The 18,458-nt window shown below is 41.2% G+C and overlaps 1 protein-coding gene across 1 annotated transcript in view; it reads left to right on the top strand.

The window, feature by feature from the left end:
- The first annotated feature begins 546 nt into the window (after positions 1–546).
- The window catches only part of amph (amphiphysin), a 32,545-nt gene continuing 14,633 nt past the window's right edge, over positions 547–18,458 (top strand). Inside the window, exons 1-14 of the mRNA XM_030774614.1 lie at positions 547–615; positions 5,190–5,270; positions 7,527–7,581; positions 7,977–8,071; positions 9,634–9,729; positions 10,149–10,256; positions 10,434–10,519; positions 13,205–13,280; positions 15,352–15,434; positions 16,296–16,434; positions 16,910–17,032; positions 17,259–17,360; positions 17,636–17,659; positions 18,001–18,024. Of these exons, the coding sequence (XP_030630474.1) occupies positions 547–615; positions 5,190–5,270; positions 7,527–7,581; positions 7,977–8,071; positions 9,634–9,729; positions 10,149–10,256; positions 10,434–10,519; positions 13,205–13,280; positions 15,352–15,434; positions 16,296–16,434; positions 16,910–17,032; positions 17,259–17,360; positions 17,636–17,659; positions 18,001–18,024 (1,161 nt within the window). The remainder of the gene's footprint in view (positions 616–5,189; positions 5,271–7,526; positions 7,582–7,976; positions 8,072–9,633; positions 9,730–10,148; positions 10,257–10,433; positions 10,520–13,204; positions 13,281–15,351; positions 15,435–16,295; positions 16,435–16,909; positions 17,033–17,258; positions 17,361–17,635; positions 17,660–18,000; positions 18,025–18,458) is intronic.

Here is an 18,458-nt window from a genome sequence, read left to right on the forward strand (position 1 = left end):
GAAGCCTCTTACAGTTCAGACAGATGAGACGTCGCCAAAACAGACATCTCTGTCGGACATCCAGTCTGATAGACTGTGTGTCATGAAGTTTAAACGTGTTTGAAAAGAATTAGATGATAGATGTAGTATTAGATTATGACTTCATTCTTACACTATATATTAAAGTAGTCAAATATGAACTGTAATATTTCATGCGCCACAATAATTATGTGTCCAGTGTTCATGTAATAGCCATCACTCATCTACATATTTGAAAATGCTGAATGTTTAATAACGAAGAACATGACAGCTTTTTTTTCGACAGAAATCGAAAAGTGTAATGATTAAGTGTTTTGAAACCCATTATTTAAGTCATTCGAGTTTTTGTGTCTCTGTTTGTTTTATGTTGTGTGTTTTGAGGAACGTCATGACATAGTGTATCTTGTGCTGTGGAATAGCCTACTGAGTTCTTTTCTAAACTGTATCTTTAAGAACTGCTCCGCCCCCAGCTTCCTTCATCTCTGGAGGTGCTGAAACGTCGCTCATCTCCTTTCAGTACTAGCAGCCATGGCCGAAATAAAGACTGGCATATTCGCCAAAAACGTGCAGAAGCGGCTTAATCGAGCACAAGAAAAGGTGAGAATTTTAAGATATTTTGACATCTGTTCCTGGAGCTAGACGCAATTCGTCGGGATATGTTTGAGTCGATAGTAATCAGGTTTTTCATCCCTGGGGGAGCTGTCCAGGAGATGCTCTGGCTAGGCAAGGCGGAGCAGGTATATGGATGAAAATGGCATAATTCACCAGGGTTTCTTTTATAGGGCATTATAGGGCATTCTTTGGCTTTTCTTTGGTTTTTGCTCAGATTTGATATTCTTTTCACGAGAACTGGCCTCTTAATTGTAGCATACTGTGTGCCTGTGCGGGATATTTATTCTCCTCGGTAATGTCAGGCTGCAATCGTATCCTCCAATACCATTTCAAAGCAACCATGGAAAGGTGCTCCATAACAGCATTTTCGCTATAGCTCTCTATGTGAGAAATAGTGTGCCGTTGTAAGCTTAAGATCAGCGTTGCTGGATTTTTTTCCCCCTCGGACAAGCCAGCGACGTATTTAACTCGACTGTTTGTACTGTTGCTGTAAACAACATGTCGTGTGATGAATAAATTGTAATTTCCACGGATTTATGAACAGCTGACGTTTTGCTTACTGCCCCTACTCGCTGTGAAGTGCAATAAAAATCATGAAAACTTAGCCGTTTTGCTACAAATTTTAAAACAGGCTGGCCTTTAATCAAAAGCTTTTGTATCTGTAGTTTTTTCTTATCAAGCTGTAATTTTCCTGCAAGGTCAGTGGAAGGGGAGGTGGGGGATGCCCCTGTCCAATGCGGTATGAACGAAAGCGGGGGTGGACATGATGGGTGCCACGCGATCCTCGTCCATCAAACGCTTGGGTTACCTCACTGTAATTGTTGAGTTAATACGTCGGCCAGTTTGTGCTCGATCTAAAACTGGTTTTAAACAGATAGACGAGAGAGGGTTTGTCATTCCTCGGTTGTTGCCTTAACCTAATTGCGATTATTTTTAACCATAGTCTAAATCTTTTTTTTTTTTGCTCGCAGTCTAGGGAAACTGGCGTTTAAGGTTTAGAATTTACAACCGCTCATAAACTATACACGCTGTAGTGCGCAGCAGTGGTTTCCCCGTCACGGTCCGAGCCGCAGTAAGAGGATTGCTTTTCTTTTAATATCCACCCCGGCTAACATTCTGAGTTGCAGTCTTAATGAGGCATCTGACAGGGAAAATCACCGTTTTACCGTTCGGGTTGTCATTGGCACATAAAGTCCATTGGTCATTTCTTAGGACCTGGGCTGTTAAGGACTTATTTTGATTAACCAATCAAACTCTAGTCCCTCATTCATTGTCAGTATGGCCTTGGTATTTTCCATGCATGGCTGACATGCCATAGATACCTGAATACGCAAATAATTGGATGAGCATTTAAGTACACGTAGATTACTCTACTGGCATTTTCCAGAATATTGTCTTGCCTACTATAATTATTTATATCTCAATATTCTAACACTTATATGAATATTTCTGCCACCAGCTCCTGTATATCTCATGCAAAATCCAGTACTTCTTTCATAAATTTACATCTTATTTTATATACATTGAACAACTGATTTGTCAGTCTGGTAGGTTGATGATGGAAGACATCCACAGATACATCTTCATTTCATGTCAATACAATATGCTTGAACCCTGCAGTGTAATGTTAGCTAGTGTAACATAGTCATTTATGGTCAGGCACTGCTAACACAGTTTGGTAAAGGTATCTGGTTTAGCCTCACTGAAATGTGAGATCCTGGATCAGGGTGGATACCATGATCTACCAGGTAAAAGATCTCTTTAATAAAGTCACAAAATACATCCTGTTTGACACAGGACAATCAAATATCTCATGTTCAAAATGAGGCCTGTTGTAGTAAAACACAAAAAAGTATTCTGTATGTTAGACATAACCATCAAATCTCAGTGTAAATAACATTAAACTGGTTGTGTCTGTGAGGAAAGTACTGGAGCAGTGATCACCTAGTTTTGGGGCCCAGGTTGTGTTAATATTTCATAGTGTGGCTGCGTCTGCCAGATAGCATTTCCAGACTGGGTATTATGCCTGAAGGATAGAGTCTAAGTGCCATACGAAAGCTAATAGCAATGTTAGGGATGTTTCACACTCAAAAGGATAGCAAAGCTTATTTAGAAGAATGCAAATATTTAGTCAAGACATGTACCCTTCATCTTTTAGAGGGAGTGTACCGTTAAATAGGTAAATGCATTCTTGGGTTTCTTAATTATGAATGTTGTATAAAACATACCAGAATTGTGTTCAATTGAGTTCTTTAGCTTCATAGTGGGAGTGCTGTATTTGAGTTATTGTTCAGTGGTATGTTGAGTGAATAGGGGACAGTAAAGGGGCTTATTACGTTATTTGTCCCTTCAGCAGTATTTCTCTTATCTCCCAGAGTACAGTTAACCTATAGTGAAACACCATGTTGAGAAAATGTGCCTTAACAGCAGGATAAAGTGGCCTTCGTTAGAATTATGGTCTGGAACCCTTGATGTTCTTTGTGCACTGAAGCACGGAAAGCTATTTCAGCAATCTCCCATTTAGTCCTCTCAATAAAATGAAATCACATTTTGTCTTTACCCTTTCAAAGAGCTTATTCTGCATATGAAAATGTTTCGGTTTTACGTAGTACTGCAATAGGACCGTGATAGTTCGCTCCAGATCTTTTGTGTATCACAATGAACAGACACCATGTGTTCAGCTGTGTTGCATCAAATGAGGGTCTGTTCATAAATGAGAAATATGTGTGGGTGGGTGTGCATGCTGGTGCACGTGTGTGTGTGTGCGCGCCTCTGTGTCTATGTGTGTTTGTGTGTGTGAATGTGTGTGTATGTGTGTGTGCCTCTGTGTCTATGTGTGTGTCTGTGTGTGTGTATGTGTGCATGCACGCGCACGTACACACGCCTGCATGCAACCACACACCTGTGGTATTTTAAACAGAAAGAAACAGGTGGCAGGTGGCTATATTATTCAGAAACCCTCTAAGCTGTGTTTTTGTGACAGTCATGTTCCCCGGGGGCTCAGTATGTGGTACAATGACCTCATGTTATACTACACACAGTTTCACTACAGGACCAAGCAGGGGAGGTAAAAACCTACTGAGAAATACACCGTGTCTTTCATGTTCGACAAATTCAGCATAATAAGCAGTGTCATACGAACATTTAACCAGGATAGTGATACACTACAGCTGTGTAGACACATACCACAAGGGAATTTGTGTAATTGGATACATATTCACACCATGATTATAATTATGATTTGGGTCTGTTTATTACTACGCCTATCACGGAGTCTCTGGCTCTGAGCTATTGCTTTACGTTGTTGCTCTGTGTCTGTCTTAAGAGAAATGCTATCCTTGAGTACCATGTGAAAATGAGGTAGCTTGTTTCTAAATGGTGTCTGGAGGCATCTAGTGCTTTGGATTAAAGGAGCTTTGCACATTTGAAGACATTGAATAGTCTGGTCCCTGTGCTGCTCAATCATTTGTAATGAGCTTGATATGTCAGACATGATTTTTGAGACTGTTATTTAAAATACTGAATGCAGTAAGAGGGATACCATTTTTGATATTTTTACTGACTAAAAAAAAAATCGAATCTGCTCTTTGCAATACGGACACTTGCCATTCTCAACCACAGCAGTATTTGTATTGTGAAGAACAGGCATTTTCATAAATTACTCATTGTGGTGAATGCAGTGGTTGCTCTCTTTCTCTCTCTCTCTCTCTCTCTCTCTCTCTCTTTCTCTCTCTCTCTTTCTCTCTCTCTCTCTCTCACTCCCTCACTCTCTGCCTGTCTTTCTCCTTGTATGACGTGTCATGCCCTTCTGGGTATGTTCAGTTATCTCCTCTCTGCTCCTACTTAGCTTCAATAAAACCTTGCTTTACTGTGAATTTAGTCATTGGGCGGCTGGGTCTTTGATATAGTCAGTATACCAGTTTTGATTGTCTTGTCACTGTTTCATCATATGTCATGTCTATATGCTTAACAACCCATACAAACTCACATATAACCATCACATATATACTCATGTGATACTGCTACTATGAAGTGGAAACAGAATTGTAAAGTAGTTTTTGTTTTGGTTGAACTTCTGTACTGATCTTAGTCTTAAGTAAACATGGGAGAGGACTGTAGTCTTCAGATAGTCAGTGAAGGTTCCTGTCTAAGAGGATTTTCTCCACATGTTATTGGCTCCGTTCCAAGCAGGTTTTGTTTATACTCCACCTTCTTGTTTGTCTGCCCTGCTGTATATCACACGGACATCATGAATCATTCAGTCTCTTATTACTCAATACACAACAGGTAGCAATAAAAAAAAAAATCACCTCATGCATACACCGCTTTAATCAATGGTAATTTATACCACTTTACAATGCAGACACAGGCTTCCCCGCTAACGACATATTAGACAAATCTTGAATGCTTTATTGTTATTCACTTTACTGAAACAAGAATTGAATGTGTGGTCCATCCTTTTAGATACAGATTGAATACAGATAATTGGATACAGTGTGAATGGTCAGTATTAACCACTCATTGAGTGAGTGACTGAGTTTCTGACTGTCCTGTTACAGGTACTGCAGAAGCTGGGGAAGGCTGACGAGACAAAAGATGAGCAGTTTGAACAGTGTGTTCAAAACTTCAAGAGACAGGAGGTAAGACAACCTTGAGCAACCTTAACATCCTCATTTAAAATATTCATACTTTTAAAAAAAAAAAAAAAAAAATTAAATAATGGATTATATTGCGGCATAAAGTGAAATGTTTTCGCTTTAGGGATTGTTTTTTGGGAAGCAACAGAAATTCATCGGAATTTGAGAGAAAAGCCCGAGCTCGTTAGTAGATTTTTCACCCACAAGCAAAAGACAAAACCGTCCCGACCAGCGGAGCGTTTCTGCATCTGAATAACACCATTATTTCCCATTTACATTTGATTACATTTCATACACATTTACACCCTAGCATACAAATGACTGTGTAGCTTTACCTTATCTAATCATACAATCTCATACACAAAGATGTTTCTGGCTTAGGAAACATCACTAGAGACTAACTCAAGGCAGGGGAGCCAAAACACACAGGTTTAAAGCACATTTAATGAACAGTATTGAAGGCCGAGGTTTCGCCGCAAACTGCCTCTCCTGGGGCCTGTTATGTCTTTTCACTGGTCACCATGTTTCTTTTGTCTGTAAATATTGTCCTGAGCGTTTTCTGTCTGAATTCCTGTCTGCAGTGCTTACGTACTCTGAATAAATTTCTCTTAGTTGGACTGCACGCGTGAAAACATTCTCTCAGCATTCACGTATAGACCAAATGTAGCACACAGCTCACACGGTCAATGGGTTCCACAGTGAGGTGTGGATGTGGTGTTTACTCGTGAATATCAAAGAGAAAGTGTCTTGTTAGCAGTTCCCTTCATTGCATACGGAATTTATCTGTGATGTGCAGCTTGGCTGAGAAGAGAAATTAGTATTATGCAACGTGAAGAATGTGTTGATGAGGGCTGTGCGTGCGTGAAATGTCCGTTGATGTGGATGGAGTGTGTATGGGATGTATGCGGAAGACAGCGGAGAAAAAGTGACTTTCTAGAAGACGGGTGTTGCGTTTGCTGGAGAAAAAGCAGCAGTCTAATCCTGCCCTCTCCACCTGTCCTCACTAATCCTGATTAGAGTGCTTTATGCACCAAAGCACCAGTGCTTAGAGAGGGACACAGTCCTCTCCTCTCCTCTCCTCTCCTTTCCTCTCCTCTCCTCTCCTCTGCTCTCCTCTCCTCTCCTCTCCTCTCCTCTTCACTCCACTCCTCTCCTCTCCTCTCCTCACCTCTCCTCTGCTCTCCTCTCTGCCGTGGACAGATTCTGTTACTGTACTTGCCTGGGTGTGAGTCATCGGTGCACCCAGTTCACAGTGTATTCTGCAGTTGCCATGAAATAGATGGCATCTGCCAAGCAGTGTAAATACAGGGTGAATCAGGATGAGCTTAAACCTGCTGACTCAGAACCTGTCGCTGCAGTAAGGGCTGCACCCCGGTCCCGGCCAAAAAAAACCGTCCCACACATTGCCAGTCAGTCTGGCACCCGTGCCTAAAAAAACAAAATACCTCCCATACCACAGCGTCACACCAAATACACATAAGATACCGAAACACCATCCAGTCTGCCACAAAGTTCAAACATGACAGCCTGTTAAATAACAGCAGGCCATTCAAACTATAAGGCCGCTGGCCTGGTAGTCTTTTTGAATCCGCTTGTGGGCTGAGAAGTTATGTTGAAAGGAAATCTTTCCCATAACTGGAATAATATCTCTTAAAACAGGCCATGATAGAGGTTGTCTTTATGGCTGTTTTTTTCCCCCAGTAGTGTTTCACAGTGATTACAGGGCTTCAGTTAATGCCACTAAAGTGTCTCTCACCATAGCTCCTGTACCTGGGCTGAACCTGGACTACTTGATTATTTCATAGCGTAACTATGAACAAAATCACCAACCACTGACTGTTACACTTAGTCTTGTCCCTCTTCATTATCGCACCATTTATTGAACCCAAATACGATTATGTGAAGTATGTAACGGGAGAGTACTTGCCTTTTATAGTGGTCGAAGGAGTACTGGGTAATTGGCTGGAAAATAATGACGTTCTGAATGCTTGATTTTGCAAGTCTCCAGTGTTTACATGATAATTAAGAATGTTGTTTCAGGACCACGGACAGCAATTATTCATCATTTTAGAGCTAATGGCAAAAATCTGTGTTCCGAAATACTACATACCAGAGGGATCTTAAAAATGAAACATTTACTTAGAAAGCAATATCTCCATGCATTTTATATCTTAATACCAACGTTTCAATCAATGTTTAATGATTGCCTCGTAATTTCATCATTCGCTCACTGCGTAATTCTGTTCATTTGTCCTCCAGTCTGAGGGCTCCAGACTACAGAGGGAAATGAGGGCGTATGTTGCTGCTGTGAAAGGTGAGTCACCTTCGCACCTCACAAAGTGACAAAGCAATAATTAGCAAAGCCAACTAACAAAAGGGAAAGGTTGTGTTGGACGATGTATGCACGGAGATCACGTGATGATCTCACATTCATATGCGCGCTCACACACACACACATACACACAGGCACAGGCACACACGCATTCACACACACACAGAGATACAGAGAGAGAGAGAAATAGAGAGAGAGAGAGAAAGAGAGAGAGAGAGAGAGGGAGAAAGAAAGAGAAAGAAATAGAGAGAGAGAGAGAGAGGGAGAGAGACAAAGATGGAGAGATGAAGGGACAGGGATAGAGGGAGAAATGTTAAAATGGATGATAGTTTGAATGATGTGTGACAAAAGATTTTTTTTTCCTGTTTTTACCACAGGAATGCAACAGGCTTCCATGAATCTGACGGAGTCACTACATGAAGTTTACGAACCTGACTGGCACGGGAAAGATGACGTAATGACCATCGGGAAGGTAGGTCCCAATAATTCCAGGTCTTTCAAGGGATCAACGCACGTTACGGTATTCACTGTACGTTTCATATATAAAAAGCAAATCCAAAACCTTGGAAATCAGTTGACTGCTCTATCGCAGCGTAGAAGCTTCCGCTGCTCCTTTCACTGCGTGTAATGAGAGTACATGTTTATAATAGAACCTGCACGGAAATGTGTTTGAAAAATCGTTTGCTCTTTTTAAAATGCTTTGAAAAGGCAGGCGATTGGAGCATCATACCGGTCGTGTATGCCACATAAAACCTCTATGCAAATTACTCATCACGGGATGCGCTCAGTCAATTATTTCCCGGTGTTCCGACGACATAGCTTTTGAAAGATCAAGGTGAGATGGCATTGAGTTCCCTCTGCCAGTTTTGCGCGTTCAAGGAACGGCTGATCTGTAGTGGCAGCTGGAAGAACATAGCTCACTCTCTCTTCCTGTAACCCAAGATCTGTGATCATTTAAAAAAAAAGAGAGAGAGAGAGAGAGAGCGAAATAGGACAGTCTAAACATTCATTTTTGTCCTAAAATAGGACCGCAGGGGCATGATGTCCCCAAGCAATCAGCCACCAGTGGGCGGTCTTGGCCAGACTCGTCCGTCAATGGAGGACAGCATGATGCTTTCTCAGTGACTGTGCCAGAACTTTAATGCTGTATTGTAAATGGAAACTGAGGCCAGAGAACTGAGCCGTCATGGGGATCTTAGACTCCTGATGGAACTTAGATATGTGTATGGTAATGTGCCTTGCAGAATGGACCCAAAAATAAATGTGAGTGCTCCACGGTTGAATACGACGTCGTGTTCAGAGTTTAAAAGCATACATAACAGCCCTGCAGGTATGCACCGTAACTGCAGAGTAGAAAGCTCGGTGTAAGTCACTCCATTATGAAAATATATCCAAAAAGGGTTATGTTTTGTGGCATTTTAGCCCATGCGCATACGGTAATAATGTTATGAAAAAGGTCAGTGGACTGAGAAACGCGGAAAAATCAAACCCCGCGGTCTCCCACTCTCGGCTAGACTGTAGGTGTCAATAGAATTACAGATCCATTCATAACAGATAATGAAGTATGTCCATTTTGGGGCTCTGGCTCAGCTGTGACTCAGCAAAGCTTTCTGTGTTTGCAAGCTTTAATTAACCCCAAACACACTTCTTTTTCACGGTCTTCCCTTTCCACTTCACATTGTTTACTAGCACGTCTCTTGAGGGAGAACAAAATGTGTTTAATATTCATTTAAATTGATTCATTCCCATCTCCAGTGAACAAATAAATTCCTAATTATACTCTAATTTCATTGCTGTGTGTCTGAGTCACAGCATGGCCAGCCACATCAGTTTGTCTGAGTCAGAGAAAACGTGTTTGCCAGACCTCATTTCAGTGGCTGCGCTGGTCATCTTGGTGTCTGTTTCATGGGTGGTGGTAACTCGATTCTGTGCTATGACTGAATGCAGGGGATGTTTCCCGCTCCACTAACCTTTGTCGTCTGTTGAAATGTATTCAGCTTGTATCACCGGTGTGTGTAATTTTGTCCTTTGTAGAGCTGTGACACTCTTTGGGAGGACTTTCATCAAAAACTGGTGGACTCTACGCTTAACACATTGGAAGCATATTTGTCACAGTTCCCTGACCTTAAGGTACTCAAATTATTCCTGTTCTGTCTTCCTTTAAACGCCAGATTTCAGTTGTTGTAATTGGCTCTCTATAATTATGCTTGTTTGTGAGACACCTCATTTGACTTTCAGTTAAGTTCCAGTACACTCATTGCACCGATAAAACCATAATAACAGATGTTCATCACACAGAGAGGAAATTAATCCGGCAGGAAATATGTATTTGGAAATGATTTATTACGATATACATCTGATACTTTAGTTTTGCAGTTATATATTTAAAACACACCCTACGTGAGTTCTTCCTGGCGTCTCTCGCCCGGTGAGCGTGGAGGTGTGAGAGTGAACCTCAAGCTGTTGTTTGGGGAACAGCCACCGCTTAGACATGCAGCACACAATGTAAAAACGATTTCCTTTCTGATAACGGCGTGTTTCCCCTGCAGGTACGTGTAGCAAAGAGAAGCAGGAAGCTGATTGACTATGACAGCGCGCGGCATCATTTAGAGACCTTGCAGGCGTCCACTATGAAGAACGAGAGAAAGATCGCAAAGGTATTCTCCCCACGCCCTGTGTCACGAGAAACCACCAGGTTTCATTTGATTAGTCATGAACACATACAAAAGACAAACTGCGTTTGTTTTTCGTTCAGTTTATTGTGTAGCTACGGATGTAGTTGGAATCCTGTGTCAGAGTTTTTCACTCATGGTGTTCTGTGTCTCTTGATCCAGGCTGAGGAGGACTTGAAAAAAGCCCAAAGGGTATTTGACGATCTCAATGTGGGCCTGCAGGACGAGTTACCCACCCTTTGGGACAGGTACGCGCAATCAGCCAAAAGCTGTTCTTCATGATTTACTGCTGTGTGGTTCCTCAAGGAATTAGTCCTATGGTCACTGTATTTCCTCAGCAACTTGAGCTGGAATGATGATAGAAGTCAGGTTGTACAAAAATAAGGATCTCAACTCAAATCTAACTACATCATCAGTTCTCCTTGTTGTCTCTGAGTAATCTTAAATCCATTTCTGGTTATCTACTGCTAACACAATAATAATGTGTTGCTGTTCAAACAATTGTGGAAAAATGAGAGAAGGCAAAAATGAGTCAATTGAATTTTATCATTACAAATATGTTACAGCTAAACTGTCACTCACAGAGATAAAAAGACACAGTTTAGCTTATCTGAAAGACGCGTTCAATCACAGCGTTATCAGCACTCAACAGAAGTTTGTGTGTGTGTGTGTGAGAGAGAGAGAGTGTGTGTGTGTATGTGTGTGAGAGAGTGTGTGTGTGTGTGTGTGTGTGTGTGTGTGAGCGTGCGTGTGAGTGTGTGTGTGTGCGTATGCCTTTTTTTGCCGGTGTGTGTGTATGTGTGTGTGCGTGTGTGAACATATATGCTTGGTTTTGTGTATGTGTTTGCATTTATGCATTTGTATTTCTGTATTGTTTGTGCCTTTTGTTTATTTGTAAAAAGAAAAGCAAATGCAATCAGCCCCCCCCCCCCCCCCCCCCCCCCCCCCCCGCCGCCCCCCCCCCCCAGCATATGACAACCAGTAGAATGTCTATATGAAGGATCAGACATTCAGAGACTACATCAATACTTTGGCTTCAGAGTTTTACATAACTGCTCGTTCATTCCAGTCTGCCCAGCGTAAATATTACAATGCGTGACCCGGCTCAGTGACTCCAAGCTTGGTGTGTTTGTAATTTACTTTTGTTTTTAATCAATAATATTGATTGAATTGGACATGTGTCTCTCGGTAGGACTGGGTGGAGCAGGCATGGCCTCTGTGAACGCTCATGGTGTCATGGCCTGGCCACTGAGAGAGGCCAGTGTTTTGTGTGGCGCATGCCGTATGTGATATTGAATAAAGAGGAGAGCTCTGTGTAGCAGCATTACACGAGCTTCGGTTTGTTCAGTTTGGTCGCATCATGATCTGTGACAGAGTGCTACTCTCCACTGGGTTGTGTAAGTAGAGTTTTGGTTTGGATTTGGATTTGGATTCGTGTGTGACATCAGGTCACTGAATGTACTTGATGTGATTTAAAACTATATGGTAATTATGCAGCAATGCTTTTGTGAACCTGTATTTTGCGCATGACTATAATGAGCGTAATGAGACAGTTGTTTTGTCCCAGTTACACATTATGGTAAACAGTCTGTTTGCTAAAAGGGTCTTGGTGTTTCACACAATGCAATGTTATATTTAGTGTGCATATTTTAGTGCCGACATCAGCAAAGCAGTAGCCTCAATGTAGTAGTATGACTTGATTGACTGATGTTGTTAGAATTTGTCATCTTTTTTTTTTTTAGATGGGTAATGTGTTTGCAGTTGACTGTGTAAAATATCACTGTCTAATCTCCTTATGCCTGTATGTATTTACTCTAATGTTAACATATAAAGGTCATTGAAACATGATTCAGTGTTTTAACATGGTCTAGTATACACACGTTGTGTCAGGTACGCTGTAGTAAAAGTCAGTGTGCTGTCAGCCTGTCAGCAGAGTATTATAGTGTCATGCTCTGCTTGGCAGTATGTCGTAGGCAGGGCAGAGCTGTCTCTCAGTGTGTCTGACTGCTCAGTGGAGGAGTGGTAGCCTGGTTACATAATCCGTCCAATCAGATGCCTCCTCTCTCTGCCAGGCCCTCCAGCCCTGCTCAACCCAGAGAAAGGAATCACTGTGGTGTATTTTTAACTATTTCCAGCATCATGGCTATGTTCACACGCATCTTTTTCAGAAGGATTTCATTCTTGTTTTGAACATGAGATTTCAATAAAGAAAAAAATATAGAGTAGAATATAGAATAATAACTAGATTTATAGTGAGAAAATATTGACGGAGGATTGGAAAAAAATACAGACTGATTAATCAGCATATGTGGTGTTTGTCTGTGCAAATGCTAAATGGGCTGATTTTCCTTCCTCCCTGAATAAGGATTACCTCAAGGAGCCAGTATAATTGTGAATGATTCATCTTTAAGGGCTGTGTACCAAGCAAGCCTTGTGGTTGTGTTGCAGATGAGCGTAACAGAGATGCCTTACATCAGGTTTTTAATAAACTCACTCTGGAAGCATGAAAGACATGGTGCAGGCAACTTCAGGAACATTCCTAAGTGCTTAGATTACCTCTCTCTGTTATATTCCAGATGTTACTGCAGTGCAAAGTGTGATGAGAGTGTGACTTGGTGTCATTGCCTATTTAAGGTTTTTAGAGTGTCGTTAAAGGTATTAATGAAATAATGAAATTCATATCATTTTATTTTGAGGAAAATGATATGTTACCTTTGTTTTATTTTTTGCACAAATAATTCCTATTTCCCTTTACTTTACTCAGGAAATGCTGTCTAAATGCATAATATTATTTAATGACTTTTAGCCTTTTTTCAGTATATATTGTTAGAGCTACTACCCTAAAAAAAGTCACTTTGAAGTTTTATATCCAGTAAAGAGCTGAAACATGTTGCCGTCTTTTAATTAACTAGCGTGTTTCTGTTCTGTTGCAGTCGAGTTGGGTTCTATGTGAGCACCTTCAAGAACGTCAGCAGCCTGGAGGCCAAGTTCCACAGGGAAATCTCCTTTGTAAGCAGTACTTACGTACTTAAAACCCTTCACATTTATCATGTTTCTCAATGATTTATGAGGCATAATGCATATTGCTGAAGAACAGACCGGCAAGTGTGGTGAGTCATGTTTGTCTCTAGCCCGCAGTCAGTGCTGCATAGATTTGTATTGCTACGGGAGCTTATGTTAGAGTCTGATGCTGTCACTGTGACAGGTTTATGTCGCATATGTTGATGCATACTGATAGTATTTCATACTGAAACCACAAATTTGCAGGGTTTCGAGAACCGGTCAGGTCATGTGTATTTGGTTTGGTTTCTCCCGCGAGTGAAGTCGGCGTAGTAGGCTCCGGAAGCGCAGCGTTTTGTTGGAATGAAAAGAAAAAAAAAAAAAAAGAAAAAGATTTTCTGTCCTTTTATCTTTGGACAATATATCCTCTCGTCTCTGGCCCTGAATGGTGACCGCGGCCTCGGATGCTATTTACTTGTCAGCTGTTCAGCGCAGCAAGTAGCTATTAGCAATAGAAGATGGGCACGCTGTTATTTGTAAGAACTGTCTAAATTGTAGGAGAGCCATTGATAAGCCATTGGGTGGGGGGGGGGGGGGGGGTTAAGTAGCTCTTGGGCTCTATTGCACAGCTGCAGAAAATCACTGTCACTCTGATTTCTATGTGGAAGAAGGGAACAGCAGCTAAAGAAAAGACCCTAACATAGTCTATCTTTTCCAGGACTACATTTTCCTCACAACTAATTTAATTTCTTCTTATTTAGTGATGTGTGGACTGACTTATGGCTGCGTATTGAGTTAGAAAATACACACATGGTATCTGGAGACTAGTTATTGGAAAGTAAGGTGGTGATGTAATGTATTGTGTGTGTTTGGAACGTAAACTAAGCTAAAAAAATAACTGCCAAATGATTCACTCCAAAAGGATGTGCTTTTGTGAACTGCTCATGTGACAAATGTCTAAAATCTATAGGTGATTACTGACTGTATTTGCTTCTAGGTTTACATATGGATTGTATGTTTGACTGAGGTTATTAAACTGTGGCATAGCTCTTTGTTTTTGAAACACTACATTCTTACTCTGTCAGCTGCTAAGGTTAATGCAGGTTGTGGACAACCCTTGGGATGTCCGTTTCGGTCAAGAGCGTGATTGGTTGGTCCACATGCCACTCAAACAGCATTTCCATCAGCATATAGCAGCTGAACCCTCTGTGTGGTATACTGCGATTATTTTTAGTTGCATCACTCAAGTATGGGGATCAGTGCATGGCTAACGGCTGCCATAGTCAGCAGGGTGCCACATACGGGCTCAGCACAGACACTGCCTTGACTCTCTCTAGGCTCTGATGATCCTCATTTGAGCTGCACAGCATACTCCTGGGCATCCATTTTCTCCCTAATACCAGTGTGGGAAGAGAATGACTTTTTAAGGTCTTTCTTTCTTTATGTGTGTGTGTGTGTGTGTGTTTGTGTGTGTGTGTGTGTGTGTGTGTGTGTGTGTGTGTGTGTGTCTGTGTAAGACCATAAAGCCCACACACTAAAGAAGAGGGCAAATGATTTATTTGCATACTGCCCTTCACCCACACAGTCTTGTTCTTTTGTTCCTTTGGTTTGGTCATTAGCGCTTATCACTTTCATGCTCTAATGGGATGAGCCTGTATCACTGGGGAACGTGACTGTGATCACAGGTCCTACTGTAAGCCAGGAGGTCTTAATAACTAGAATCATCGTTTGCTGAAGTGCTCCTCCATTTCTACTGTTTCAGGCTCTTAGTGTCACATATCCCTCATCACAATTGCATTATCTTTGAAAGTGCTCTCCACTACCCTCTGTTGGACAAATTAAGAATGACAGCAAGTTTCTGTTATTATTTCCTCTCCAGGTTGTACATGTATCTAAAAAAACCCCAAAAGAAAACATGAATAATGATTGTATTAGTAATGATATATTCATTTCAGTTTTTCATTCTGGTCTGTCTTCCATCAAAGTGCTCAATGCTATTAAAAATATTGACATACAGCTTTAATTCTCTTCCTGTCTGAGAAGGAAAATCTGACTTTGTGTCTCTCATCTGTTTCTTTAGCTCTGCCATAAACTGTATGAGGTGATGAACAAGCTAGCAGAGCAGCATTCAGACAAAATGTTCACCATCCAGGGTGCACCCAGGTAAACACTGTGTGATCATTGTTTTGTCCTGCTGTGTACAGAAATGTTTCACACGTACAAAATGATCAGTGAACGCAATCAAATCCTGAGTTTACTCAGGGCATGTAAATGTCTAGGTTTTACCTCAGAGATGATATTCATCTTTCTTTATTCATTTGTTTTGATAATGTGACAGGAAATCACCAAAGTAATTACCATGTAGTGTAATCTTACTACATGTTGATTTGATCTGCTGTGGCTTTGTTTGTCTTCTTTATGTGACAGAGTGAAGCGGTAAGTAGTGTTTCACAAAATGTAGAGGGTAGATTTGCTGGATCCATAGTCATGAAGAGTGTGAGTGCAGTATAGTACAGTGCCATAAGTTAAGTTGTTAGAAATATTGTAGCTGTTTGCTGTGATCTGTCCCCGGTAGCTATTCCCACACACACAGTAAAACACACAGTGTTTTGAGTCACTCTGTATAAGAACATTGTCCTTCTAACTCCCTGTACTGCGATGCTTAAACCTCTTAGATCAAATATAGTCCAGGTTAGTAATATTCCTGACCTTACACCCTTTACCAGCAGGCTTTCGTGTTGGGTACTGGTAAAACTGAGTTCATAATAAGATGTAGTTTGAGGCCTGTCTAATACGTTCAAAAGCTGAATAAACGTACCATAAACATTCACAGTTGATATGACCAACAAGGCTACACAAACAGTTTGTTGGAAATGTTTGACCTGGGGTACTTGTGTGGTACAGAAGCCAATGACAAGTCAAGTTTTTGCACCAGTAACAAGTGAACGGGGAAGAAAGAAAGAAAGAAAGAAAGAAAGAAAAAGAGAGAATTGCAGATGTAACTGCAGCTATAATATTTCACAGCGATTCGGGTCCTCTCCGCCTTGCGCGCACCCCCACGCCCCCTGATGATGAGAGCCCAGCTGGCAGCCCAGAAGCCAGCCCCAATCACATGCTGAGGCCTACCTCTCCTGGTCCACCCCGACCCAAATCCCCGACACAGGTACAACAATCATCTCGCAAGAGCTAGATGAACCTTATCTCCAAATAAAACAACTCGCTTTTTCACTGGATCACAGAACCTTTAACATGGAAACATCCCCGACGACAATTCACACACACTCCAAAGCTCACTGACAGGATTACCGTTTGTATCACTAGTAATATAGTCTGTCCTCACAGTTCCTTTGTCAAATGCCTTCATGTCTTGCAATGTTCTGTTTCTGTTCTGCGTATGACAGAGTGAAGATGTAAGTAATCATGTAAGTTGTAGATTGTAGTGTTTAGGATGTAGTGACGATGATGTCAATGCTCTAGGCTTTCGCTTATGTGTTTTACAGTAGCTAGAGGTAGAGATCGCCTAACTTTATTGTGTCGGTGAAATACCAGCTAGAGGTATGCTGATTCAATTGTGTGTAGTTGTTCCTCTTGTGAATTACCCACTGAATAAGTGTATGACTGCTAACTGACACCATCAGCTAAAGAAGGGACCCCCAGTACCACCTCCACCTAAAGTCACCCCCACCAAGGAGCTACACCAAGAACAGATCATCGACCTGTTTGATGGAGGCTTTCCTGAGATCAGTGTTACTTCGCCGCAGGTTAGAATAAATTTGGCAAAAGAGCTTCACTTTAGCATTCAGTGTGACGGGATGGAAACTGTTCAAGGGTGAATCGATTAAAGTTAAACCCACACTGAATACACACTATCTTCAGTGTGTGAACGCACTCTTATATGGTTTGAGTCGGCGGCTTTTTGTCAGAAAAGTAGTGTTTGTCTTTTCCACCCAACACTGTATAAGCCCTCTTCTGTTTTGTTTACCACAGCCGAATGAGAGGCCTGGAGAGTCTCTCTTGGACTTGGACTTTGATCCCTTTAAGCCTGATGCTAACACACCCATTGGACAGACTCAGTCTCCAATTTCTCAGGTCAGCTCAGTACGCCTCTGTCAACCTCTCTTAGGATTTAACCTTAAATGTGCCTACTGATTGTAATCTCTGTCATTAAATACAACTGAATACAAAGAACTTCAAGCTGTATTTAGAATTTGCTCGATAAAGAAGAAGCGTTCGAGTGTGTTTGCTAAAAACACTGAGAATAATCCGGCTTTTATTTCTGAAGACAGACCACATAATATTGAATTGAATACTGATATTTTGCTTGGTAAGAAACTTGATTACTGATTTCTGTTTTCCTCCAACAGACACTACCCTGGGATCTGTGGACGGTGAGATCTTTTTATTAGTTATTATTGGTTTAGCATTCTTGTCAAAATAGGGTGCAGGAATTCCACAATGAACGCTTTTGAAATCGGAAATTGCGTCAGAATTCTCCTGTGCTTGTGCTGAAAGCAAACTGTGTACAGTTGCCAAAAGCAAACCTCTTTTCACAATTCAATTTCTCAAAGTTCTTCACTCTTGTTATGAACTTTTCTTTTCATCTGTTGGATAGTGAGATCCAGAATCATTTTATATAGGACAGTTTAACCTTTTTAATGCATTTATAAATGGCTTGAAAAATATGATTAGTGTGTTGAGTTTAACAGAAAATATTTCTGTTTACTTCCAGGCAAACTCTGAGCCTGCACAGCCTGTAAGTAATAACTGTGTGGTAGTTGTGTACACAGACCCTTAGTGTTTCTGTATTCTTCAGTACTTTGCTGGTCAGCGTTAGACATCACTGAGACATATTATCTCCAGAACTGTCCATCATTAATATTTACATTATTTCATGTTTAATTTTGAGTTGAGAATTATATAGAATTATATAGAATTTCCCTATGTTTGGAGAGATGTGATGTGATGTGTTTCTGTACATTCTGGTGTCTGGAGTTGACCTATCTATTTCATTGTCTCTAGTTCACTGTCTAGTTCACTGTTCTGTTTATCTACTACACAACATCTGCATGTGTCAACTCTCCATCTTCTTTTTTACCTGACATCCTCCACAAGCCTCAGTCGGACTCTGGATCTGTGGCTGCAGTGGGCATGGAAACAGTCGGTTTGGACATTAACCCTTCACTACCC

The sequence above is a fragment of the Chanos chanos genome, chromosome 5 (genome assembly GCF_902362185.1).
Source record: "Chanos chanos chromosome 5, fChaCha1.1, whole genome shotgun sequence".
In the NCBI taxonomy this organism is placed as follows: Eukaryota; Metazoa; Chordata; class Actinopteri; order Gonorynchiformes; family Chanidae; genus Chanos; species Chanos chanos.